The sequence below is a fragment of the Poromitra crassiceps genome (assembly GCF_964638095.1).
Source record: "Poromitra crassiceps genome assembly, chromosome: 10".
In the NCBI taxonomy this organism is placed as follows: Eukaryota; Metazoa; Chordata; class Actinopteri; order Beryciformes; family Melamphaidae; genus Poromitra; species Poromitra crassiceps.
The window spans coordinates 20,648,898-20,676,053 of record NC_139631.1 but is presented as its reverse complement, the minus strand read 5'-3'; the positions used below and the strand labels follow the sequence as shown (position 1 = coordinate 20,676,053).

The 27,156-nt window shown below is 41.2% G+C and overlaps 1 protein-coding gene across 1 annotated transcript; it reads right to left on the bottom strand.

Moving 5' to 3' along the window:
- Positions 1-1,824: 1,824 nt before the first annotated feature.
- On the bottom strand, positions 1,825-27,156 carry LOC310784309 (sodium- and chloride-dependent GABA transporter ine; the record flags this gene model as incomplete). Its single annotated transcript, XM_083645326.1, has 13 exons — positions 1,825-1,946; positions 2,044-2,211; positions 2,642-2,742; positions 4,462-4,561; positions 4,719-4,859; positions 8,195-8,307; positions 9,086-9,210; positions 9,588-9,691; positions 11,530-11,664; positions 12,683-12,815; positions 13,062-13,272; positions 23,805-23,939; positions 26,925-27,156. 13 exons carry the CDS (start codon positions 27,154-27,156, stop codon positions 1,833-1,835), a joined length of 1,812 nt encoding a protein of 603 aa, XP_083501452.1. The 3' UTR covers positions 1,825-1,832.

Sequence of the window (27,156 nt, the reverse complement as noted above, 5' to 3'; positions counted from 1 at the left end):
ATTTAAGGTGGGTGAAAAACATACAATATACAGTATCAAAACCTTAGTTCTGTGAACTTTTCAGAAAGGATTTCCAAACATTTTCAGAACATATAAATCCTTCAATCCATGAAGGATATGAAAAGCTCCTGGCAGTGTTTTAACCTAAAACAGTAACCTAAACTCTCAAGAAGTATCTCAACATAACTACTCATTATTTGTATAATTTTCATTTTAGCGCAGGTTTTTAAGGCACAACTAGCAGAGCTCTGTAATTAGCTACCTAGAGAGACACAGCAAGAGCCAAGACTGTTCTGTGCCAGCTCGCATCACACAGTAACGCCAGCGGCTGTCTAAAGTTAGACAGCCTTGACAAAGTCTGTCTCTCCCACTATGTTGGTCAGAATAATCATACCCACTCAGTATGAAAATCCAGCTAAATGGAAAATGACCAGAATGGGCAAGTTAAAACCTCTTAAACACTGTCTGCCCCCATTAGCTCTTAATTCTGTTCATGCCCGTGGATCAAAGGCACTGCTAATAATCTCTCAAACTCTTTGGGAATTTCGCACTTCAAGAAAGATAAAATGAAATAAAAATCATAGATGCATTTAATGAAAATGCAATGTGCAGAGATCTGACAAAATCCATTGTTCCACCCACTATACAGCTCAATAATAATGGTTGACAACACAATCCATAGTAATGACTTTTTTTTTCCACCCATAGAGGACGATATGTAATTCTTCAGCTGTAGTAAAAACATGAAAATCATCTAAATTTTACTTACAAGGTTTTCATGTGACAACATAGTGATATGTTGGGATGCATCACCTTACAGATTGGTTGGCATATTGATTATTGTACACGTGTAAAATGTAAAAACAAAAAAAACTTTCACAGGTTGTGACAAGATTTGTTTTAATATCACCGAGCACCTGGTTTTGGAATTGGAAAATTCAGCTAAGGCCTTTAGCAATGGCTATTTATAGGGCTTGTCAAAACCTAATTCTATATATCATGTTATATATCGTAAACTCCATGAAATACATACGGAAACAGAAATATATACGGAAACTGCATTAAAATATATGTTAACTTCTCGCTGACGGAATAAATAAATATGTATGGTTGAATTTATTCTGTTACACTATTAAGTCCCTCTTAAAAGATGTATGAGGTTTCCAACTCAGTGAGTTAAACAGAAAAGTTTCATGATCAGCAGCAAGTTCTGATTGATCTCTAACTCATAGACAATGTTGCTATGTCTATTCAAAAAGTAACATCATGAGCACTCTTCTTATGAGTGTTTAATATTTTGTACTTGGTGTAAGTGTGTACAGTACACACACTGGACAACCATGGAAACTACTGAACTAAAACACTTCCAAACTCAAACAGCTCACAGAGCCTAAGGTGTGTGGGTTGGATTGGTAAAATTTGCATGGCTTTAGTTATTTCCTGAAATAACAAATAACATTTGGCCTGCGATAACTGAAAAATGTAAGGGTGCTATTTTAGCATGATTGTACACATTTATGGGACAGTAATGTAAGGAATTAATTTCAAAGATTCAAGTGGGCTATTCAGTTATAGTTGAATAATTGTCATGTAAGTATGTGTACAAGCCAAGGTCATCCGGTTGAAGATCAACTACAACGTTTAAGGGCCTTGAGTCAGAGGTATGGTACTTTTAAGGCACTTTTAAGTAATCGAAAGAAAGTTTTCCTTTACCCATAGGCTAAGCAACATCCTGCATCCAAGATTAATCCAAACCAATGTCTGACGTGGACACACATACACGCGCGCGCACACACACACGCACGCACGTATGCACACACACATGTCCCTGGTCACGCCATTGATGTAAACAAAGCTTCACACTCTGGGTTGTTTTCTTTCTGTTTCTTTCGCAGATGATCCTGGGCATCTAGGTCTAATGTGGGAGTCACAGCTGTTTTGACTCTCTAAGGGTTAGAGAAATAAAACAAGCTTCATTATTCATATTGTACGTTATGTGCAATTTAGACAGTTATCTGTCTCATTAATGAGTCTTGTACTCACCTGAAGAAATGAGCCTTTGTTTTTACAGATCTCTTGAATGGCTCCGAGGGGGATCCACACAATAGAGACCAGTGAGATGCTCCAGCCCACCACCTCTGCCCACACTGGGTACCTATACTTTTCATAGTGCGCAGGAGTGTACTGGATGACACTGGAGATCAGGATGCACTGCACAGGGAATAAAATAGCCTTACAACCATACATTGTTTGATCAAGCATGCCTTAAGCAAATTACAAATGTATTTCAACATTCATCTTTAACATGATTTTTTTTTTTATTATAATGCAATGTAAAATCACATGACAATATAGACACGCATAATAAAATACAAACATATCTAGCATTTCACAGAATAAATAATCACAATTCCTCATTCCTCATTTAAGTAAAATAATCTTCATTATGAGTAAATCCCTACTTCTTAATCCTAATCCATTAGGATGGGATGATATATCAAAATTCAATATTGTGATACAAACATGTGACAATACTTATCTTGGGCAGAAAAATTAAAGATAAAAAAATTATCCCTATAATCTACATTAAGAACCTAAAGTGAATGAATTCAGACAGGGATTGTTGCAGGCTCAGTCTCACCAGCACCAGCAGGGGAGAGAACACCATCCAACAGAGACGGAAGTAGATGTTAGGAGCTTTTCCTAGCATCTTCTTTATCATACTAGAGATACGCTGATGGCCTGATGGAAAAAGAGATTTATATTTATTTATATTTATTAAATTAAACACTTTCAATAACCAGGAAGCAAAATGCAGACTTCCATCAGAGTTGTATTTTGGTTAGGAATGACCAAACTACTTTTAAACCAAATTTAAACCAAAACATTAGGATCTAGAAGTTATTTTGAGATGCTCGAACTACGGGCCTTGCTATTACAAAATGATGACATTAGCAAAACTGGAAAATTGGAAATGTTAAAACTGAATAGTTTTAACCTATCAGGACACAAGGTTCAAGGTTCAAGGTTCAAGGTTCAAGGTTTCTTTATTAGTACCCGAGGGTAAAATAGTTATGCAGACGGGAAGTTCAGCTGTCCAGAAGATAAAAATAAAACATACGAAATCACAAGACATCAAACAAGCATCAATACAATAGAGCACATTAAAATACAGTAAGATCAAAGTAAAACCATGATAAAGTGCTTTGTGACAGGACACTAAAGTGCTGAAAGACTAAAGTGCTTCTGCACACGCTTGTGCGCGCACACTCGTGCACGCACGCACACACACACACACACACACACACACACACACACACACACACACACACACACACACACACATGTAGCTATACTCATGAGACCCTCAGAGTGTCATGTATGTGCGGAGTAAGAATGAGAAATAAAACAAGAAATCATTCTGTAACAGCTTTGTTTAGCAGTGCAATGGCAGCAGGTACAAAAGTGCTTTTGTAGCGTTTGGTCCTACAGCGAGGGACCGCAAACCGCCGGCCAGAGCGAAGGAGCTGGAATTCACTGTGTAAGGGATGGGAACAGTGTTGTAGAATAGAGCTGGCTTTACACTGCAGCTGTGAGCAGTAGATAACTGATAGGTTGAGTTGAGGCTCACCTATAAGCTTACTAGCCCACTTCACAATTTGGTTCAGAGCGTTTCTGTTTTTCAGTGACAGGTTACCAAACCATGACACAAGAGAGAAGGACAGGATCGATTCAACATAGGCCCGGTAAAAGAGGGTCAACATGGTTTTGTCTATGTAAAGACGGGACAGTTTTCTCAGGCAATAGAGACGTTGATGACCCTTTTTGCACACTGCCTCACAGTTCTTCTCGAAGGTCAGCTTAGAGTCTATGACTGTGCCGAGGTACTTGTAGCTGTCTACACAGTCCACGGCCTGGCCTTTAATGACCGTGGTAGGCCTGTCGCCAGTGCAGGTTCTAAAATCAATAACCATGTCTTTAGTTTTGGATATGTTCAGCTGCAGAAAAGACTCATCGCACCATCTGACAAAATCATCAATGACAGGGCCATGACTGGACTCATGTTCACCGAGCAGGCTGACAATGACTGTGTCGTCTGCAAATTTAAGTAGGGTCCTGTTTGCATGCTTACTTTGGCACATGTTTGTGTACAGGATATAGAGCAGAGCTGAAAGCACACAGCCTTGAGCTACAGCCTTGAGCCTGTACCTTCTGGCAGGGGGACTAACAATGTAAATCAGTCTTGTGACTGCAATTGTCGTGCATTTACATTTTGCTAAAATGTTCATTAATGTACACTGTCCCCTATTGAACAAATAAATTGAATTGAATTGAATTAGAACTAAGTTATTAGGCGTTTAAAAAATCCTGCCTACCAATTACTGACATGCTTGACTTTATTTTTGGACTACCAACACATTTCAAATGACTTTGGAATAAAACAATTTCTATGTATATTACCAAATATCCAGCAGACGGCTAGGACTTCAAAGAAAGCCAGGAACATGAGAGAAACCACGGCAGTGTAGTGGTCCATCAGCTGGAACACATAGATACCTCCCTGGGGTGAGAGAGAGAGATAGAGAGAGGCTCAGTTTTCCAGTAATTACAGGATTACCAAGATGACAAAATAACCTGAGGTGCAACTCTTGGTACATGCTTCAAGCATGTTTCTCTATTATGTCAACAGGGCCTACTTACATTCCAACCTTACTTACATTAGTAACATGTGGAATTCCCAGTAGAAGGCTAACTATGCACACAGACAGCGCCACCAGCTCTTGCCTCTTCAGAAAACGGAGAACCTTGGAGCCAAAACTATCCATGACGAAGGTCACAGCCACCTCCACCATGGCAAACTGCAGGACAAAGGGAACATACATATTACATCCAAAGGTAAAGCATCAGCTTGCTTCAGGCACTGATCTCACACTGAGACAAGGTGTAAAGGTTCAAAAGCCTTTATTTTCTAGGGCATAATAAAGTTAAAATGATGACCGCCGACCGGTTTCAGCCTCGCAGGGCCTTCTTCAGGGCGTGTAGGAAAGAGATCTTTGACGTGCATTTTGTCAACAGTAGTGAAACCAGCTGTGTATCATTGTAGAACTTTTTCTTTCTTTATATATTTTATCTGTTGTTAATTGAAAGAGATCTATACATTTCCTGTTATTTCTGACCATTTGATAAACAAAAATATCTAGTATGCTTGAGTAAATGAAACCCCAATTAACAAAACTGGTTAAAAAATTATATTTTATTACAACATTGGAAGGGGGAGGGGAGAGTTTGAGGGAGAGGGGTGTGGGCTTGAGGGGGAGGAGTGTGGAAGGGGTGTGGGGTTGGAAGAGAAGGGTGTGGGTCTGGGAGAAGGGTGGCAGTCAATTGCAGAGGTCACATCCTGCTTCAGAGCACTCCAGCCTCTTTTTACTGACTAGATAAAAGGATCTGACCAGGCCATGGTAGTCGTCATCAGCTTACAGTATGGTCCAGCAATGGGCACCCTGCAGCACCCATTAAGGTGGTCGTCCTAGAGGCGGTTTCTCAATGGTGTTTTCACCTGTTGAAAATTGAATGGAGAATGCAATGATTTTGCTATAAACAAATCATACGAACAATACTTTAACATTTTGGGGTGGGGGATATGGCATATTACACATCATGTTATCTTTAATTAACAGCTTGCGGGCAGAGACCAACTGCTCACACTCAGCTTGGCAGGGAATGACTGAGGCGTCAGGAGACACCAGCCAGAGGAGAACTGCCTCCAGTGAGTTAGACTGAAGGCAAATAAAAACAATGGCATAATGTAATTTGATGAATGTTGTTATAGAATGGAATTTCACCACTCCTCATCCGCATTATAATGATTCAAACAGCTTATATAAACCAAATGAATGGAAAACATGAGCCAGGAAGATGTCTTATGAAAGTATATTTAAAACCATACATTCTCCTATAAACTGCATTATAGGAGTGACTGAATCTCAATGTACACATCTGATATGTCATACACAGTCTGAAATATTCAGTGATGACTGACAGTTGACATGGATTACTTATACTCACGGAGAGGAGGAAAAGGAGGGGGAGAGGAATGGGATAAATGTGTGTGCGTCGTGCAGTCTGGCCGAGAGACTGTTATCAATTGTTATGGGACACGATGCACTGCCCAAGGTCTCAGCAAAAGAGATAAGTCCTCTGCCACTGGGGTGAATCTATATGTGTGAGATGTCATGTCATGGTAACTCATAGCATTAATTATGCGTATGCAATTATAGCTTATAACTTATTGATTAGGAAATGCCAATGGAACTTTTCTACAATTTTCTACAACAAACGATGGTCTCGACCTAGTTTCAAGATGAAGACCAGACACGCTGCCTCGCGCCACACGTAATCTAGTGACATAGCGACCTCATCATCACATGTAATCCTAGCGTGACGACAAGTGCAGTAATCCCAGCGTGACGTTCGCGTAACGCACTTGCCTAGGTGACGCCGTTAATGTCGTCAGTGCAGTAATCCCAGCGTGACGTTCGCGTGACGCACTTGCCTAGGTGACGGCGTTAATGTCGTCAGTGCCGAGGCTATGACGCGGCAGTATTTATAGCCACGCTTGGCGCACCATCGTCCTCTTTCCCTGATCTCTGGCCGCTGCACCTGAGCTGATCTCATCCCTTCTCTGGAAGCCGGGTTTCACCCCACCCACCTCCCCAGTCCACCACCAATGTATTGACTCCTGAAGAATCCCCTACGGGGGGGTTCTCTATTCTAGCCCGAGCAGATGCCCTCCCGCCTCAAGAAGAGAGGCATCTTGCCACACGGAGTCACTACGCCAAAGAATCAGTCGCCATGCTGCCACGCCATCAGAATTAATGCCATACCGTTTCATGCCATGAATCTTATCGCCATGCCTTACTTTAATAAAGCTTGCTGATTAACCTTACCCTCTGGTCTCTCATGATTGAAATGTAATTTGATTAATAAGTTATTTCAGTATCGTAACTCTACAGTGACTGGCAATCCAGAATAATACATAGAGTATACTCATGTTAATACATAGAAAATAAGGTGGATTTAATTGGAAACTTACCTCACAGGTGATCCAATTCAAAGGATGTCAATGCTCCGCTAGCTGACTCGATCTAGCTAGTTGCCTTTTCACATGTGTAGCACACAACAGGAGATTGTCCATGTCAGACGTGTTCTCACCTACTGGAAATACTCTGTTTGGTTTAGGCGAGGGGTGCAGGAGGCAGGACATGATACAACCAGTACGCTGCGGTTTTAATTAAGCATTTTTAAGGTTTTCACCAGAAATAAAACTGCCTTTATTTTATTTACGAGAAATCACAGGAAGTCCTCTCTCCCATTAGCACTAGCTTCACAGCGGAGGCGTTCAGGCCCAGTCAAAACAATGCAGCAGCTGGCTGCGTTTATCCAGCACCAGCCGTGTGTAAAATATAGCGGCTGTGGATGAGAGGGAAGTTGACTGTTGGAAGTCAAAGACATATTTAAATTTATGTTCTGTTTGTACAACAGTTGAATTGCTATTTTTATTCTCAATTGTTATCATTTTGGCGCTGGTGAATTTGCTTTCGCGCTGTCTAAAACCTCTGGGGAGCACCAAAACTCCTCTATGCAGGAAAAAACATTTAACAGTTTAATAAATTCCTTTATGTTTATATTGGGTACACTAACACTGTAGTCTCCTAATACAAAGTTGTTGTTTTTTTAAGTGCGGGGATTGTGATCTTTCTTCTATTAAAAGTTTGTCTTTGCAATCCAGACTCTCATATCAGCTACATATGTCCTTTGTCTATTGCTGTCATACATGTTTGCATAAGGTCCATGACAAATGTGTTCAATGCCTATTAATCTCGGACCCATCTACACACCCACTGCCTGAAAAAGAAAGGGTTACACAAGTAATCTCACTTTTGAAAGCGTCTGCTAAATGATGTAATGTAATGTAATCTACAGGTTGATCTCTTGCCCTCTCTCTTACACATATCATCATCTCTCTCTCTCACACACACACACACACACACACACACACACACACACACACACACACACACACACACACACACACACACACACACACACACACACACACACACACACACACGCACACACACACACTCTCTCTCTCTCGCTCTCTCTCTCTCTCTGCGCCTGTGAAAGATGTTACCTGGCTGTCCAGGCCCAGGCAGATAAGCATAATGAAGAATAGAGGGGCCCACAGCTGAAACAGGGGCATGGTGGAGAGGACTTCGGGGTACACCACAAACACCAAACCAGGGCCTGAAACGCCAGAACATTCACAGTATTGTTAGTATTAGACGTTTCATAATCCAAACCTACAGACAAGTCAAGCATAGTTCTATAGTAGTGTAAACAGGAGAAACTGAGATACATGTATGATGAGAACATGGGCTTGGTGTTAAAGGACACCGTGGAGTACTATTTCATGGAAGGACAATGTGATGAGCCAAAAGAATACTTTGTTAAGCTCCTCAGTCAATAAATAATAAATGGCACTGTTGAAACAGCATGTTGGAAAATTCCATCTGCTGCCATTCTACCCATAAAGCAGATTAACTTTTGTATTCAATATACAATGCCATTAGAAATGACTGAAATATTGACATTTAAAACAAAACCACCATAAAATGAAAGAAATTAGATTCCAGTTGTGTAATTCAGTTCAATGGATCAGTTTTGTTTGATATCTTCTTGGCCAGGTCCCTCTTGAAAAAGAGATTCTTAATCTCAATGAGGCTAACGTGGATAAATAAAGGTTAAATAAAATAAAAAATAAAAATCACACCTGATATTGGCTTTCGGTTTCGAAGCGATGAACATTGGTTTGATTGTTTGGTGTGATTTTGCATACATGAACCATATCGTGATATAAATTATATTGATATCGAGAAAGATTATTGTGTTTGTTGTGATATTGATTTCGGACATATTGCCCAGCCCTACAGTAGATATCTTCAGGCACTCATACTTGGAGCAAGGGAGGGGGAATACTGGAGTTTAGATTAAAAAGGCTTTATTCTATCATGTGCTTGCTTACCGTCTGTAGCTATGTCTTCAACTGGCAGGTTATGGATATGAGCCATGTAACCAATCGCTGAGAAGATCACAAAGCCAGCCAGGACACTGGTGAATGAGTTGGTTAGTGATACAATCAAAGTATCCCTGGGGAAAAAAGAGATGAAAATAAATAATTTGATGTCACTTCTCATGGCCCAGAAACATAGGAAAACAAACACAAGAGATTATGAGTCATTTGGTCCTCAGAAAAGCAGTTTGAAGGTTTATTTCTTAAAACTATTCAATGAATCTGGTAGCAACCATTTCTGCAGCTATCATACTATACCTCCTGGCCAGCGCTTGAAATTATCACACTGCATATTGCTTGGCTTGCCTAAAATACAGTGCCATACTCTGTCATCCTTTGGCCATTTTCTAAGAAAAAGCTGTTTTGGGGAGGTTCATTTCATTTCAAGTTCATTTCCATCCCTGGTCCTGGCAGTCATTTGATTTTAAAAACATCATATCTATCATTCTATTACCTGAGAATGTTGTTGTGGAACTTGTTGTAACTAGCCATCGAAATCATGGAGCCAAAACCTATTCCAATGGAGTTGAACACTTGGGCAGCAGCATTAACCCAAACCTATAGTGAGGATGAGAGGTAAGTTAAGTTAGGTTAAGTTAGATTTTGTTTTGTTTATCTGACAATGAATAAATAATACATATGAATACACATACATATACGTATACATATACATACGCATGTTATATTACACATTAATTGACATACTTACTTCCTGTGTGGTCACTCAATAACGTTACAAAAAAAAGAGTCCACAGAATAATAAATAAATTGCTCAAACATGTTTTAGGAAAGCTATAGGCCTGTCTGGGAGAAGCCACATCCACACCAAGTATGTTCACACATGGTAAAGGTTCTCATTGCTTTATCCTAATTAATGGCTGTCAATTTCTCAGCTCAAGAACCCTTCAAACCTCAATCTGTCTGTAATCTGTAATTTCTGTCTGCTAAATGACGTGTCGTGTCGTGTCATCATGTCATGTATTGACCAGTCCTGGCTCGGAAACTTGATGTGCTCTTCACGTAACTGTGGGACACACATGCAAGACGGACAGATCTGAGGGCTGAAAGTGGATTGAATTTCTTGCAGGTACTATACTACCCCAACCTTCATCGCTTCATTTGTTCTCCTCCCGCCCCCAGCTTCATGCATCCCTGAACACACACATCCAATTTTTGAATGCCTGTATGGTGTAGAAATTTAGAAACACTTGACAATATGTCTAGAAAATTATTTATTTAAATGGTGTAAGTGCATATAATTTGTGAATGTCAAAACTTAACACAGTACCCCCAACCCCCGCAACATGCCTCTAGCTCCAGGGCCGGCCTGGGACACCCAGGACACCTCACCACTGTGGCCCTCAACTTGCTCTGAATCGTCATCACTGGGCGTCGTTCTTCTAACTTAGCCACATTTTCAGTTTCTACATCTCTCTCCTTTCTCTTAAACATTTATTGTTCTTTGAATTCTGCTTTATGTAATCACTGCATTCTTTAAAAAAAAAGTCTGTCACTCTGATGTGTTTCCCTCATTTTGTTCTGAAATGAGGGAAGTGAAAAAATTACAAACATGTTTGAAATTGCCAAAACAGCAGCAACACTGACGTTCTCCGAGGGTGCGCGCTTAATGTTACAGTACGGATTAAAAACACACAGGTCTAAAACACTGCACTGGAACAATTTAGAAGCAATTTATGAGAGAGACTACTGCTGTTTATATTGACCTAACGTTAGCAGACGTGTTTTCTTGTTGGAGATGTGATCGTGAGGGCTTATGTGGGTTTTGTCAGGCAGCTGCTGTGTCCCGTCTGTGTCCCCTCTTCCCGGCACTGCTCACTGGCACCAAATGTTTTAGTGGTACAGAGACAGAGTACCGCTCCACACCGGTCCACTTTCACCCATGGATCTAACAGATTTGGCTTTCTGGACACAAATTCTGTCCTAGCAGCCTTCCACAAAATCCTCAAAGCAATACTTTCCACTTCCACCGTTCTTTAAGTGGTTTCCTGAGGTGGCCTCTTTCCCTAGCTCTACTGTAGGCTACATGCAGTCCACTAATCGCTTTGGATAAAAAAGGTTGGTGGTTCGATGCCCGGCTCCTCCAGTCTGCATGTCGAAGTGGCCTTGGACATGATACTAAACCCCAATTTGCTCCCGATGGTGTGTCAGCACCCTATGAGGTAGCTTTCCACCATCGGTATCTGTGTGAATGTACCTACTAATTGTAATATTTGGATAAAAGCGCTATATAAATGCAGGCCATTTGCCATTTTGATAATATTCCATTTCAACATTTTCAAGTATTTTTTAACTGGTACTGCTAAAATCTTATCAGATAGTCTAAATGTTGATGCCACTCTCTGAGTAAAGCACTAAATATGAATTTACCATCTCACCTTAACTTCAAAAAGTTTGCTCCAGACTGGGGTCAGGAAGTAGATGACACCATTCATGGCTCCAGGAAGCTGCACATTATTGATAAGCAAGGCAAGCAGGATGAAGTATGGAAATATGGCTGTGAAATACACAACCTGTGTGGCACAGACAAAGAAAAGCAGAGGTGAATCAACGGGTGTGTTACTGTACCTACATTAGGTTACAATGAACACAGTTATTTAGACTGAAGCATGACAAAAGAAGGAGAATGTACTACATCCTCCCTGACATCAGGGAGGATGTAGTACATGTAGTACATCCTCCCTGACACCAGGGACGAGGACATTTATTTGCTTTAATGGCAATGTCTCAAACTTGCCTCAACAAAGTAATTTAATCTAAGTGAGATCAGAATACTTCATATCACATCAAATTGTAAATTGAATGATGCCAGTTGGTACAAACTAAACAACTATGTTATCCCTTTCCTTAAACTCCCCTTTGTTTCATATTAGCATGTCCTGATTCTGAGTTGGTCATGCACTTTTTTTTTTTTGCAGCTGAAGCTTATCTTGTGCATTTGGAACTGTGTTACTCTCAGTGTTGGGCAAGTTACTTTCAAAATGTAATATACTACATATTACTAGTTACTTTAATTTGAAAGTAATACGTTACTTTACAGTATTACTTTCTGTGTAGAGTAACTCATTACTTATTACACTACTTTTGCATTACCTTCACCAAAATAACAGCAGTAGCAGAATGACATCGAACGATAGGAAGTGAAAGTGTGTTTATTGCTCCGAGTGAGCAAGACTGATTAGCGGCGCTATTCTTGAATCAAACAAGTCGACACAACAACATGTAGGGATTTGGAGCTCCACCCCCCCCCCCCTCGTGAATAGGTTATTAACACTGCAGAGGTTAGCAAAGTAGAGAGTACAAGCAGAAACCGTAAAATAAGGTTGATATCTGAACGCGCAAACAGGGAAGTAGTAAGTAGCATAGTTAGCATCCTGTTATTACCACGTGTGGAAGCAGAGGCCGCTGTTGCTGCTGCTCAGCTGATTTATACATTTTGGGGCTTTAAAATATAAACACTATAACATATAATCCAATCATATCACCTCTATCCATAAACACATATTTTAAAGGGGAAGCCATTGTTCTGACCTTGCCAGTGGATTTGACTCCTTTAAAAACGCACAAATACACAACGGCCCAGGCCAGGGTGAGAAGGCCAAACAGTTCCCAGCGAACACCACCAATGTCCTCAATGCCATTGCTTTTCTTCAGAAGCCTGTAACTGAGAAAATAAAGACAGGAAAATACAAATAAATCCATTGCCGCTATTCTATCCTTAAATTTAATAACAATACACCTCACATTTTGCTTCTGCCCATGTCATGTAAATGCTACTACCTTTATCTCACCAATGGTCACTATGTGATTTCAGTAACGGTTTGTTCCTCCAGTGACTTTAACACTGACTATAGCCACGGCATCAAGACAATAAATCTAGAATTAAAAAAGGATGTGTAACAATTCTCACTCAAAGAACTGCTGACTGGCTGACTGCAGGCGTGAGGCGTTGCCAGCGAAACCGCTGGAACAGTTTCCGACGGCATTCCAAGTGTTGTTGCAGGACTGCCAGGGGAGAGTTGCTCTGAACGAGTTGAAGAGGTAGTACAGTGCCCAGGTCATTAGCACATTGTAGTAAGTGCAGAACACAAAGGAGATAACAACTGTGGCCAGGCCAACACCTGCAGAGTGACACGGAATGCAAAGACACAATGTAAGACAAGAGCACAGGTGCTACTGCTTGACTAGCTGGTGTGACATTACACCCTATCTAGATATGTGAAAGCCATTGACATAATGCGCATTCTGTCATTTTTAGTGCTCGTTTTAACTTGTGATTCCTCTATCCCAGTAGTTCTCAACCTGGGGGTCGGGACCCCCCGGGGGTCACGAGATTATTATTATTATTATTATTATTATTATTTAATTTTTTTATTATTATTTTTTGGGGGGGGGGAGGGGATGATTGTCAAAAAGGGGCGGAAATAAAGAAAAACAAATCTCCCATGATGATCAACTCTCCCATATCAATGATTCAAACATTATAATGCTATGTGTGAATGCATGTGCACTGCCGTTGGGTTGGGCAACAGCGAGAAGGGGGGTCAGTTTTTCGGGGGTCACAGCTCAAAATGGTTGAGAACCACTGCTCTATTCTAATTCGTAAAGCTGTTATATCTTCTTCGCAAACATGCTATATAGTAGAGTGTAAATCAATTGGGCCCAGGGTTAAAATTATGACTCTAGATTAAATGTCACACAAAGATAAGGAGGCAAGAGTGCTTTAATGGGGAGTCAAACAAAAACTAAATTTCCACATGGTAATCTCTGGAACTGGTCAGTTGCATCTAAGATTAAAAGCCAAGGTAAAAGTGCAGAAGTCAAGTGAACTTGGGGAATGGAAAAAGCAGCCATGGATTTGACTTACAAAAACTCCACTGTGTCATTGGTCTTGTAAATATGAGTTCCTTTTCAAATATGAAACATTTAGCCCAAAGTACAGCAGCTCATTCACTCATACACGTATGATCCTTGGCTGTGTTTCTTTTGATGCAACATGACGAAGCTCCTCTCCTACCTCAGATTCATCAGTGTGTGTGTGTGTGTGTGTGTGTGTGTGTGTGCGTGCGTGCGTGCGTGCGTGTACAGTATGAGTGTTTGTGTGAACGATGAAATTAAATTAGAGCTAAAGTATTGCTTGTTTTTGCAACACAGTTGATTGCCACGGGGAAATTTTGTTTTTTCACCTGCCCCTCCACAGGGAGATCAGAGCACAGGGTCAGCCAAAGAGTACTGCCTCTGGAGCTGGGAGGGATTCAGTGTTTTTCTCAAGGGCACTTCCATGGGGTGGACAGGATGGATCAAACCTGGGACCTTCCAGTTAGAGGAAGGTCACCTATCCAAGGTAAGATATGTTCTCAATGTTTGCTTTCTTCTCAGTAAGACACTGTGAAACCTGGCATGACTGAAAAAGAAACAATAATACTAATAATTTAATATTTTGATTGATATCAAGGTTTCAGTGAAGTTCTGGAACATTGTAATTTTTACTGAGGGTATTTTGGGAGAATTTCATGACTATTCTGCCTCGTCCCTAATGGAAAAGCAAAACAAAGCTGCATGCAGTTGGGGATGGGGGGAGCTTTGAGTGAGTGTTTGATCTACTGCGTTTCAGAACTATTAAAAAAAAATTACGCTTTAGAAAATTTAGTTTTCTTAGTTCCATGGGGGTAAGTCTGGAATGCTGTGCTCCACTGGATCCCGTGTCACTATGTGGTATTATGGAAGGAAAGGCAGCTGAAAAACAGCTCTGTGTCAACATGATGACAGAACCCAATCTAACCCCCCTGAGCTCCAGGATCAGTGCGGACCGCTCTCCATGGTCCATGTTAAGCACTCCTTCCTTTGTTATCACTGTGTTTGCCTCTTCCACTCTACACATCGAGCTTAGATGGCTGACTGCTTCATTGGGGCACCACATACACACTATAAGTGGCGTGGTGATGTTTCAGTTCTAACTGTCAAAACATATCAGTCTGCTGGAGTCAAAAACATGTCAGTATAGTACAGCTTCATGTTCAGGAGCAGTCTGAAACTTATTTCACAGAGATAGAGGGAAGTTAAATTTGATATATATACCGGTGTGTGTGTGTGTGTGTGTGTGTGTGTGTATGTGTATGTGTGTATGTGTGTGTGTGTGTGTATATATATATATATATATATATATAGATATAGATAGATAGATAGATAGATAGATAGATAGATAGATAGAGATAGATATAGATAGATATAGATATAGATATAGAGATAGATAGATAGATAGATAGATAGAGATAGAGATAGATAGATATAGATATAGATATAGATATAGATATAGATATAGATATAGATATAGATATAGATATATGCATACACACACACACGTTTTTGGGTTGTTGTTTTTTATCAAAAGCTAAGAAAGGGATTCAGAGTAATTGAGTTTAAGGCCACAATGACTCATGTACAAGGGCACTGTCTATGTTCATATGTTAGGTCAAAAAGTAAATACAGAGCAGGCAGAAAACAACAATGGTAACAAAAGCAACACGTGCCCAACCCTTCTCAACACACATTATATTAAGCTCAGAGTTGCCACCTCTATCCCAGTCCTGTAATTACCAGCCTATTTGATAAATCAGCAATTGTCCAGAAGCATAGGAGACAATCATCAAAAGCAAATAGGTTTCCAGAGAAGAAAAAAAACAAGCAGTGATTGGCGTGTCATAATTATAGACTCATAAACTATGACTAAGCATAGCGCAGGACATTAAACACGATTGGCTGATTTATGAGTACAGGAGATATTTGTGGGCATAAGCTGATGACAGGAATATCACAGTCTGGCACAGACATATCAATCAGAAGAATATACAGAGTTACTACCTGCTGTTGCCCCTTTCTTAGCACAGAGCATTAGGCAGAAATGAGCGATAAATCAAGGGACGGACCCATACTGTAGGTTTTGACCGGGTAGATATTCTCTGTCATTAAAGAGATAAAACAAACTATGGAGAGAAATCTTTAGTTAGAACAGGACAGAAAGCATTTTTGATTCACATCCAGGAGTGATGGCAGTTGATGGCTGGACTCTTGTCTGATGTGAACAGCAATCAGTTTGATGAACTGCCAGGTGACGGCCAGTGCTCTTTCATCCACACATTTCAGATAATTTTGATTTTTTTTTAATTATGCAAATATGCTGCTGGTGTGTAAGGCTGGGAAAGCATCATCTGTCTATTCTTTAGCATGCAAGGTTTTAAAACCATATAATGTGATAAGCAGTGCATTATACTCATGTATACTGTTTGCCTGAGAACAATAATGATATTAAACAACTTAAGAGTGTCAAAGAGAAATTCTCAGCCTTTGGATAGCTCTGAATATATTGTTTAATGAAAGCGCACTTTGTTACCAATCCTTTGCACTATTTATATTGAACACTTGGTTCATTGAATAATTTGCACTGCGTATTTGCAAAGCATGAATAATTGCACATCGAGTCATTATGATTAGTTGATTAGTTGAGTATTTTATTGAATATGTATTTTTACTAAACATTTTAATCCTGCGATAATCTCTACCTGTAGAAACAGACAAATGTTTAGTACCGGTACTTAACTTGACGGTTTTCATTGTTTGGATTAATGTTAGGATTTGGTCATGGCAAGTGCAATATTTCCGCAATATATACTTCTAAGTGCAATATACATTGGTGCAATGTAAAGCTTAATTTATGCTCGGACGTGAAAGCCCTCGTCGTAACTCACAGTAGGTAGCGCTGGAGCCGAAAATGTGACTCCCTGTTGGTAGCTCCCAATATTTTTCTGATTTATTTTACATAAAAAATGACAACGTTTCAAGCCCTCACAGGCCCAGTACCCTAAGGCCTTCACCCTTAGGTCAGGTCAGTTAAGGCCAGTCAGTTGGCCTGTTACAGCTGTTTTCCAGGGTAGGCCTAGCCAAGGAGATGTTGACAGACTGTGGGACAAACTTCTGGTCTAAACTGCTGCAGCACGTTTACCAGTTATTAGGAGTCAAGGGTATTAAGACCAGCCCTTACCAGCCCAAATGCACAGGCTTGTGGAAAGATACAATCGGGCACTGAAAAACATGCTGCACAAGTTTGTCACCACATGTGCTGACTGGATCAATGGCTGCCTTACCTGCTGTTTGCTTAGAGGTGTGGAAGTGTCAACAGGCTTTTCACCATCTGAGCTTGTCTATGGTCCCCAAGTAAGGGGGACATTGGACCTTCTGAAGGACTACTGGGAAAGTCCCACATCAAGAGAGAACAGCGTGGCATTATGTGGTCAAAATGAGGGAGAGACTGGAGCAGATGACAGTGCTCACACAGGAGAACAGTAGGTCTGCTTAACAATACCAAAAGATGTGGTATGACCAGAAGGCCAGAAACCAAGTTTTTGGCCCAGGCCAGCAGGTACTTTTACTGCTTCCCACCAGTGACAGCAACGTACTGACCAAAAGGCATGAACCTTATAAAGTCACCAGACGAATGGGTATGGTCACCTATGAACTTTATATGCCAGAGCGCATGAACAAGCACCAGCTTTTTCATGTAAACTTGAATTGAATTGAATTTATTCCAGGTTCGGTCAGAGCCTGTGCACCAGCAGCTGTTTGTACGTGCAGTCCAGGATGAGGACATGAATGAGAAGTTCTTCCCCACCAGTGCAGCAGAGCCCACAACAGTGGTCACATTTGTCACTGAGCCAACAGGAAGATGTCAAGCCCCTCCAGGACCCAGAGCTTTTCCAGGAGACACCAGGTTTCACCTCTGTTGTCCAACACGAGATTAATCTAAAGAAGGATGCTGCAGTCCGGCAGAGGTATTACAGGATTCCTGAGCGGTTGGTGCTGCTAGCACTGAAAAAGGAAATCAAGTTGATGTTGGAGTTGAGAATAATTGAGGTCTCCCAACAGTGAGTGATGCAGTCCCATTGTAGGCTTGTGCCAAAGAAAGATGGTGCTTTGCAATTTTGTATTGACTTCAGGTACTGCAATGCCATATTCGCCTTTGATCCATACTCGATAACCCAAAATGATGACATGGTGGAGAGGGTCAGCTGAGTGAGATACTGTACATCACCACATTGGACCTGAGCAAAGGCTACTGGCAGCTGGCAGAAGCTAAGGACCTGATTGTGAGAGAGCATTCAGAGACCTCAAGGAAGCAATCTGCGCCCATCCTGTTCTCAACAGTCTGTTGGACAGAGAAACAAGATACTCTAGAGTGGAAAAAGACGGTTTGGCAATGAAGTGGGGCATTGACACCCTCAGCTCAGATACTATCTGCTGGGCCGTGCACTTTGGTGGTTGAATCACGAGGGATGCAAACATGCGCATCACAGGTTGGTACTTTTCCCTGCCTAGAAAATCAGATACAATGCGCTCAACTCACAGATATTGTAGCAACTGGGTGCTGGATCCTTAAAGGATGGCTTTACCGGTAATCAACCCACTTTGTATCATATATAATCTCGGTAATGTAAGCACATGGGCAGTGTTTTAACTTCTCTCTCTGTTTACCTCACGGAGAAAAATGCTCCTGCTGCTGCCTGCAGAAACTCCACCCCCACCAGCTGCAAGTCATTAAGGCTTGTTAAGGCTCTCCATGCGATGATGTAAAATAAAAATAAACAATAGCAGCCGCCCTCAGAGCAGATTCTGCTTCTCCAGCAGAACTTCCGCAGCGGTGTGACATAAAACGCATCACAACGGAGCACTTTACCAGAGGAGGAAATGGGAGATCTCCGTGAGGAAAACAGAGATGGTAATCACTGCCCATGTGCTTATATTACAGAGGTTATTAATGATACAAAGTGGGTTGATTACCGGTAAAGCCATCCTTTAAGTGGTAAATGGAAAAGGACACCACTCCGGCACGAGTAAAAGCCAACAGGGGGAGTCAGTAATGTCCTCTCCCTGCAGCCGTATGACTTCACAGTTCACTACAGGTCAGGGAAGTCCAACATCATGGCTGACTGCCCCGTATCCATGAGGATTGAGGTACTATGCTCCCACAGGAGACAGGGGAGGAAATGTAACAAAGAGGCACACTTCCTTACCAATGCATTTCACTACTGCTCTTGCACATTTATAGTACACTTGGCTTATTGGATATTTTGCACAGAATATTTGCATAGCATTAATGACCTGGCCGACATGAATGTTATGATTTGGTATGGGCAAGTGCAATACACCATTAGCGCAATATAACTTAAGTGCAATATATACTTCTAAGTGCAATACTACATTGGTGCAATGTAAGAGTTTTAATTGTCGGTTCATGTAATCACTTACTTGCTGTCTTGTCTGTGTATCATTGTGCCCATGCATCTATAGTTCCAGGACGGACCATTGTAATTGGATAGCGGGGGGGGGGGGGGGGTTGTTGTTGTTTGTTATTTGTTGTTTGTTGTGTGTTTGAACTAAAATGTATATTGTTTATATGCTGCAGTATTTATTGTTTGAGAGCAACATCTGTTAAACTGTACAGTATGTTATTCAGAACGGCATTTTAAAGGGGTTAAGGGTTTTTGGTAGCATCCAGGTTAATTATCCGAGTATAAAAGCCTGCCAATGTCTGACTCTGCTGTTAGTAGGACCCTGGAGACAACCATGCCTCTCATATTTTTGTGAACCAGTTTTTGTCGCTGTCTTGCTATGTCATTTTTGTCGGTGAATAGAGAGCCAAAGTGAACGTCACTTCCTGCCTTTCTCTGTGTACCAGCGTCTGAAAAAATATGAATGGTGGTGGTGAACGGAGAGACGTTACTTTTTTGAACCGGTTTGAATTGTGCCACGGGGTACACATGTAAATTTTAACAATTTAAACGATAACTACCCAGCAAACATCGTCTTGACCGCGACGTCACCAGACGATAGAATTGTGGTTTGGCATCTACCCAGAAAGTCTGACGTTCTCTCCACGTTCCTCCAAAGTAACGTTTAGACTGTCACTTCAAAACAAAAAATATTGATCTCATATTGCTTTGAAAACACCACATGTAGGTGTCTTTTGTGTTTTTGTTGAATAAAATGACATTTGATTGACAATTTACCTGTTGTGTGATCAGATAGTCAGTGTGACATGCACTCCACGTGCAATGACGACTTTTATTGAACGCGGTTTTCTTTCTTTTTTTATATGAAAACACGTTTATGTCATATAAGTGCCCATAGCAAGTGTCTCTTATTGTATTTTTCACAAACTTCCTGAATCCTGTGGTGTATTGTCCCATTACTCTTGCCGTAACTGAACGCAATGTGTTCTGCAGGTCTTGGATGTTGCTGTATGGTGATGTCTGCTAAATAAATGGTCAAGTCACGTTGGTTACATTATCATAAATGATATAAATATACTTGTCTCATCGCTGGTTGGAATCATGAAACAGAATTAGCGAGGCAGCTAGCCTAGCAATGCAAGTTCCAGTAGGCACCGTCACGTGCTAAGTTCTCAATGTTAAGGATTCTATATATGACCAAATCCAAAATCTTTCTATCAAAATCGATAGCCTAGTGGTTAAGACACAGGACGCCGAAGCGGGCGCCGCGGGATTCGAGGTGATATTTTTTTTCTTTTGATGTAGCAAAAATTGTTGAATCTGGACATACAGTAGGCTATATGCAATGCTGCTGCATGCATACTGTGCAGATTTTGTATTTGAATATCTGAATATAGCTGTTGTGGAAGCGGCATATTTCAACGTTGTGGGAAAGTAGACGAATTACGTCGCTACGATTTCCATTCCGGATACATTTTTAGACCCTGACTAGATGTAGTGGTTTGACGTGCAGAAGACGGTCGGTATATGGGTATGCATGTCAAGAAAGTCGCAGTTTGTCCTGAAACTGAAACGCAACGTTTAGTTTTGTCAATCGACTACATCTCGTGTCGCACAGCAATATACGTCACACCATCCAGAACATGGATTGGTGGAAGACGTCACTTATGCGACTGGTTGTGTGTAGTCTTTCTGATTTATAACTTACAGTGCCACACTTTTACCACAAACTGTGACTTTCTTGACTTGCAGTTATCTTTTACACTGACAAACATGATATGTGTACCCTGGGCCGTGGTACAATTCAAATGGGATCAAAAAAGTAACATCTCTCTCCGTTCACCGGCATTCTTTTTTCAGCCGGTACAGAGAGAAAGGCAGGAAGTGATGTTTACTTTGGCTCTCTATCACCTTTGGTTCCACTGTACTATCGCCTCTTTTGCTGTGAATCCAGCCACTAATTGGGTCAAGCCTAACAGAATAGAGTTGTTTATTTTAAATTATGAGGAAATACTGTGGACAGGAAGAACACAAACTCAATCACCCATATCAGACTTTACTGTTATTCAAATAGGTCGTTCTCAAATGTCCAGAATGTAAGTGCAATTAGTGCATCCTTTGATTGATTTGATCATTTCTTTCTGAATGATTCATTCAACGCCAGAGATTTTGAACCTCCAGAACATAAAGCCATGAAAAAAATGATATGGGTTCCAGCAGTGACTGTTATGCTCTGTTAACAAGTTCACAGCCATCAACTGATCATGTGAAAACAATCAATGGTTCACTTCAAACAGAAAAGAAAGATTTCAATTGAAACAATAACACCATCACCAATCCAACTGTGTAAGACATCATTTCTGAAAAATGCACTCAATTACACAACAGATACACACAATTCATTGGGTAGTCAAAATAAAACACAGCCCACCCTAATGAAAAACGTGTGTATTGTGAGAGTGGGTGTCCAGGTGTAGAAAAACCCAAAGGCAATTTTGTTTTTAGGGTGGATTTGTCCCTTGGTCAGATACATGAGGTAGAACATTAAGATCTTTCCTAGAACTGCCTTTTACTTCAAACAGACAATGAGTATTGCTTCACTTGAACACTGTACTATGCATACTGTCAAATAAAAAGTATCCTACATGCTACTTTAACTTTTGGTGTGTGTGGACAATTCCAAAGAAAACACTGCAGTATTTCCCCACAGCAATAAATCAGTGATTACCAAGGATATTAAACCACTCATTGACATGAAGAAGGGGACTTTCAGGGTTGGAGACATGGACGAGGTGAAGTCTGTCCAGAGGGAGCTACAGTGGACAGTCAAGAATGGAAAAAACACCTAGCAGGAGAGCAAAGTAAAGGAGGAGTGGAGTGGAATGACCGATGGCTATTGATGGGCAATGGGTTGAGAAGGACAAGGACAACCAGTTTTGCAGCCATGTTTGACAATGGGATTAAGGCAACCCTAGCTCAGCAATCAGTAGTTACCACCACCGCCTTTACCCCTCCCTGACAGATGGCAATCTTCCATCAAAGCAGCCCCTGTCAGCACCGCGCCCCGAGCCCAGCCCGCAGCGCACTATTTCTTTCTACATACAGTGCTTTGGTCACAGAGTGATTGTGTGAATGCCAAACAAGGTCCAAATGTTTCTGCAGTTTTCACAATGCACGTCTACATGGCACAACACTTTCTGTACACATCTGTAGACTTAAGCAAACGTGACTGCTATCTAGTTAACTATAACATCTAGTTAGTAGCATCAAGTAACTACAGTATGAGCAGTAATAAATAATAGTACATGTGTTTAACTAATCCATACTCTCATACTAATTCCCCATAGTCTAGTTAGCATAGTGAAATTGACAGAGGCATATTTTTACACAACCCCACAATTGTTTATATTTTATTACCTATATCACTTTTTGCTTTATTATTTCTACAATTGTTTTGCTTGTTTTGTGCTTATAGCCTATTTTGTCCCACAATATATTGTATTTATACCAAGAGTCAACTGTAAAATTAACTAAAAATATAACAGGAAGGCATGGGGTGTGTGGAGCTGTTTTGTTTTCGTTACTATGTGCCTGTACATTGTTAATGACAATAAATTGAACTGAATTGAAATTGAATTGAATATATTGCTAATCTTTATTCCGATTTCCGACCCAATACTTTGTCCACTCTGTGCCTTGTAATCATCCAGAAATGTACAACTCATTGTTTACATACAATATTGACCAACAGGGAATTCTAAACCCTCATAGTTAATCATTAAGCAGTGTTGGGTGGTAATATGTTCTGTAACGCTTTAGTATTCCTTTTCACAGTAATAAGTAGTGTAACAAATTACTATTTCAATTTCAGTGACAGAATTACAGCTGTCAGTAACAAAAATATAGCTGTCCCTGAATCATCCAAAAACCATGACTATCCCCATTTATTTCCCTTATATTTAGTCACTGCTCTGTTCACACTAAGCTAGTTTAGATGAGAAATTGCAGACAGGTTTAGGGGGAAAGTATTCCCACTATTTTCTTTTAATCAAGCAAAAGGATGACAAGGCCATTTGGACATCAGCAGTATTTGGTTACACTCATCATTCACATGATTGCTGAAGGGGGGGGGGGGGGTTGCACCTGCCAGTTTTGAAACAAGCAGTGCATCACTGTTTGAGCCCAGCAGAGCTCATTTACGCTTCGCCCAGGTTTTGTACATACTCTCATATTGGGGGGGGGGGGGGGGGGGGGGGCACTGTCGTTGCAGGACTTTCCCCATGAATGTACGGTATGTCAAAATAAGGTAAAAGACACACATATTTCCCCCGTTCACATGTAAGGAGCAGCTAGCCTGCGGAGTCACTCACCTTTCAACAAGGGACAGACTTTGGCTAGAGCGTGCACTGGCCCCAGTCGAGTGTACTGGCCAATGGCAAACTCCATGAAGAGCAGAGGGATGCCGCACAGGAACAGCATAGTAAGATAGGGTATCATAAAGGCACCTGAAACAGCACAGGAACAGCACAGTAAGATAGGGTATCATACAGTAAAGCCACCTGAAACAGAAGAAGAGGAAATGACACACAGATTGGGAATGTTATCGCTGCCTCTGGAGTTGAAGTATGTTAAGCATTGTCCCTATAGTGTCAAAAAGCCTCAGATTTTAATCAGGCGGCAAGCTCGGGCTTGGACAAATGAAGCTGTGGAAGCGATACTAAGCTGTAGTTCCTTGAATGGCCACTTGAGGTTGGCTCCAAAATGGAGTCGTTCTCCGTTCACCCCAATGTTAAAATGCCCGACTTTACAACAGGATTAAACATGTTTATACCATGGTCTGGGTGAATACTTGATTTTGATTGGCTTCAGGGTGTCCATTATTTTCTGATAATGTACACCTACTAAGTAGTTCCAGTCACACTGTTCACCTTTTCCAAATTAATGTGCTGGCTATAGCCTGAAATTAGCAATTTACAACACTGAGTGTAGTAAGCTACTTCAGTTGCCCATGAACACCACAGGAGGGCGACAAGCTACAAGAGGTAGGCTGCACTGCTCCCCTCAAATTAATGATACATTTAGTTTGCATCACACGTCCAATTCACTATTCAACACGCTAACGTTACTACAGGCTGCGGCAAATATAGAACACATGTCAAACTCAAGGCCCGGGGGCCAAATCTGGGCCAGCACCTCAATTGATGTGGCCCGCGAGAGCTAGCAAAGGATACAATTTGTGCAATACAATTGTTCGCAATACAGCTAAGAATAGCTATTTTTAAATTGAATAATAGTATATTTTGCAGGCAACTTTTGCCCCAGCCTTGTGCACTCTGTCATCTCAAAATTCACCTATGATATAATTTGTATGTCATCAGTAGTGCTGGGCCAAGCTGATACACTTTCTTCCTATCTACAGTCTGCTGATTGCTAAGCTGTCATTGGCTGTTGTGCTCTCATATAGGCGTTCTTAGCTCAAATATGCGGCTGGTTGCCTAGGTCAGTGATTCCCAACCAGGAGTAACGTGTACCCCTAGGGGTACTTCAGCAGCAGCCTGCAGGGGGTGCTTGGAAAGATTTACTTAAAAAATGATTAAAGAAAAGATATATAGTCATTCCAAGTCATTTCATAAGCCCATTGTTAAAATGGTATGTGCGTGCCGTGCCCCCCCCCCACCCCCCCCCCCCCCCCCCCGGCAAGTGTCAACTGTTACACTGTATGCTACTGATAAATGGCTCAAAAACATCCAGTTGCTATCACTCCAGATTCAGGTTTAGGGAGGAGGGCCTGGTGACAAAAGGAAAAAAAGAGGCCAAGCCCAAACACCGGTAGTTCAGTGAAACATATATTTTGTATGGATTTACTTGTATGTCTGCATATTCCACTAAAAGTTATAGAACAAATTTAGGATAATCATGAGCATGAGTGAGGGGGGACTATTGGCATGGAAAACAGCTCAAGGGGGACACAAGACAAAAAAGGTTGGGAACCACTGGCCTAGGTAACCTGCAGTGGATACACTTTTGTTTTCATCTCTTTTTTCCCCAGGCTTTATTGCTTGAAAAGTCCTTGAAATGTATCATTACAAAAGAGTGGCAACCCTGAAGTTGCTAAAGTGTCGTGTGTGTGTGTGTGTGTGTCTGTGTCTGTGTGAACAACAGTGCTGTTTGTGTGAGTGTGTTCTTCATCTTCTTCTTCTGGCAAAGCTTGCAAGTGCTGAATGTGTGTTAGAGATGGAAATTAAATTAATTTAATGTAAATCAAATGAGACAAAGATTGGGGGCAATTTTTGCCCCTTGATCACAGTTTTTAGGGGCATTCTGAGATTTCATGGGGGCAATTTTGCCCCCTTGCCCCTGGCACATTTCCTACACTGAGTCTACCCAACATGCAACTCACCGTGACAATGATCCTTTCTGTAAAGTCTGTACACTTATTGCAGAAACAGTGATGATGACTGAGACCATTGTTCTGTGAAAAGGCATTAATGTCGTCCATATCAGACATGCCTGCACATGACTGTTCTTAAACCCATGCAGAGTTTAAGGAACTGTGAACTTCAGCTACAATACCGAACCCCTTAGCTAATGCATGAAACCTGTTAGACATGTTTAGAATATAAATCAGTCATCTATAGGCTACCAAGTTTTCTGATGATATTCCAACCCCACTTTTGGGTAGGCCTATAAACAAACCAAAATCAAACTTTAGGTCATTTTGTCATGGCCCTATAGGCTACGGTCGACGGAGATAAGGATGGATGGACAAACATAGATAGCTAGATAGATGTTGATTAATTTATTTAGGCAAGCACCTGTATGATGGGTATGAGAAAACAATTGGCGGTGGCAATGCCCTTTTTGCTTGAGCGGCAGCTACAAGGGGGTAGCTCGGATGACGTGCCACAGATGAAATTTGATTGGCCACCCTAGAAATCATCCCAAATGTCTGCCATGCCCATGTCACAGGGTGTTTGGCAAAATAAGAGAAAAGTTGTATTTTCCCAAGTGATTTCTTATCTTTTCACCTGCCTATTTTTCTATGGTCAGAAATATCTGTCTTGTAGCCTATTTGTATTGTATCTTAATGTGTGATATGCAGATCAGTCATTGTGGCTAATAATATCCAGATCAAGTCATTTAGCAGGGCTCAAACCTATGTAGGCTATTTTGAGCCATTATTTTCTGTAAGACCCCATCCGTCGTTGGGTGGTAGCATTGAGATATAATGGGTGGTAGCCTAGTGGAACAACAGAAAAATGCCCCACACATGCTGCAGTCTACTATAGACCACTTTTAAATATGTCATGCTACTTGTAAATATCCTATGGGCAACACTGACTCGTTTGTTTGCTGGGATATGGAAAGCTCGCTAACTTGCATCTCTGACTTTAGCTGATCTTTTTAATCACTTTGCATCATTCATTGTGCCAATAAAGTAACGGGAGAAAAAGGCAGACTCGGGGGGCAACATTCACCACCAGGCTTACCTCCGCCGCTCCTATAGCACAGGTATGGAAACCTCCAGACATTGCCCAGTCCCACCGCGTACCCCACCGATGCCAGGATGAACTCCAGCCGCCGACTCCATGTGGGTCTCTCTGCCTTTGCATCCCCCGCGCTCTCCGGAGTCAGAATAAGATCAAAGGGTTTCAGTGCATGTTCTTTCTCATCACTGGATATTTTGGTAATCGAGCTTGTATTTTCGGCCCCGACTCCCAT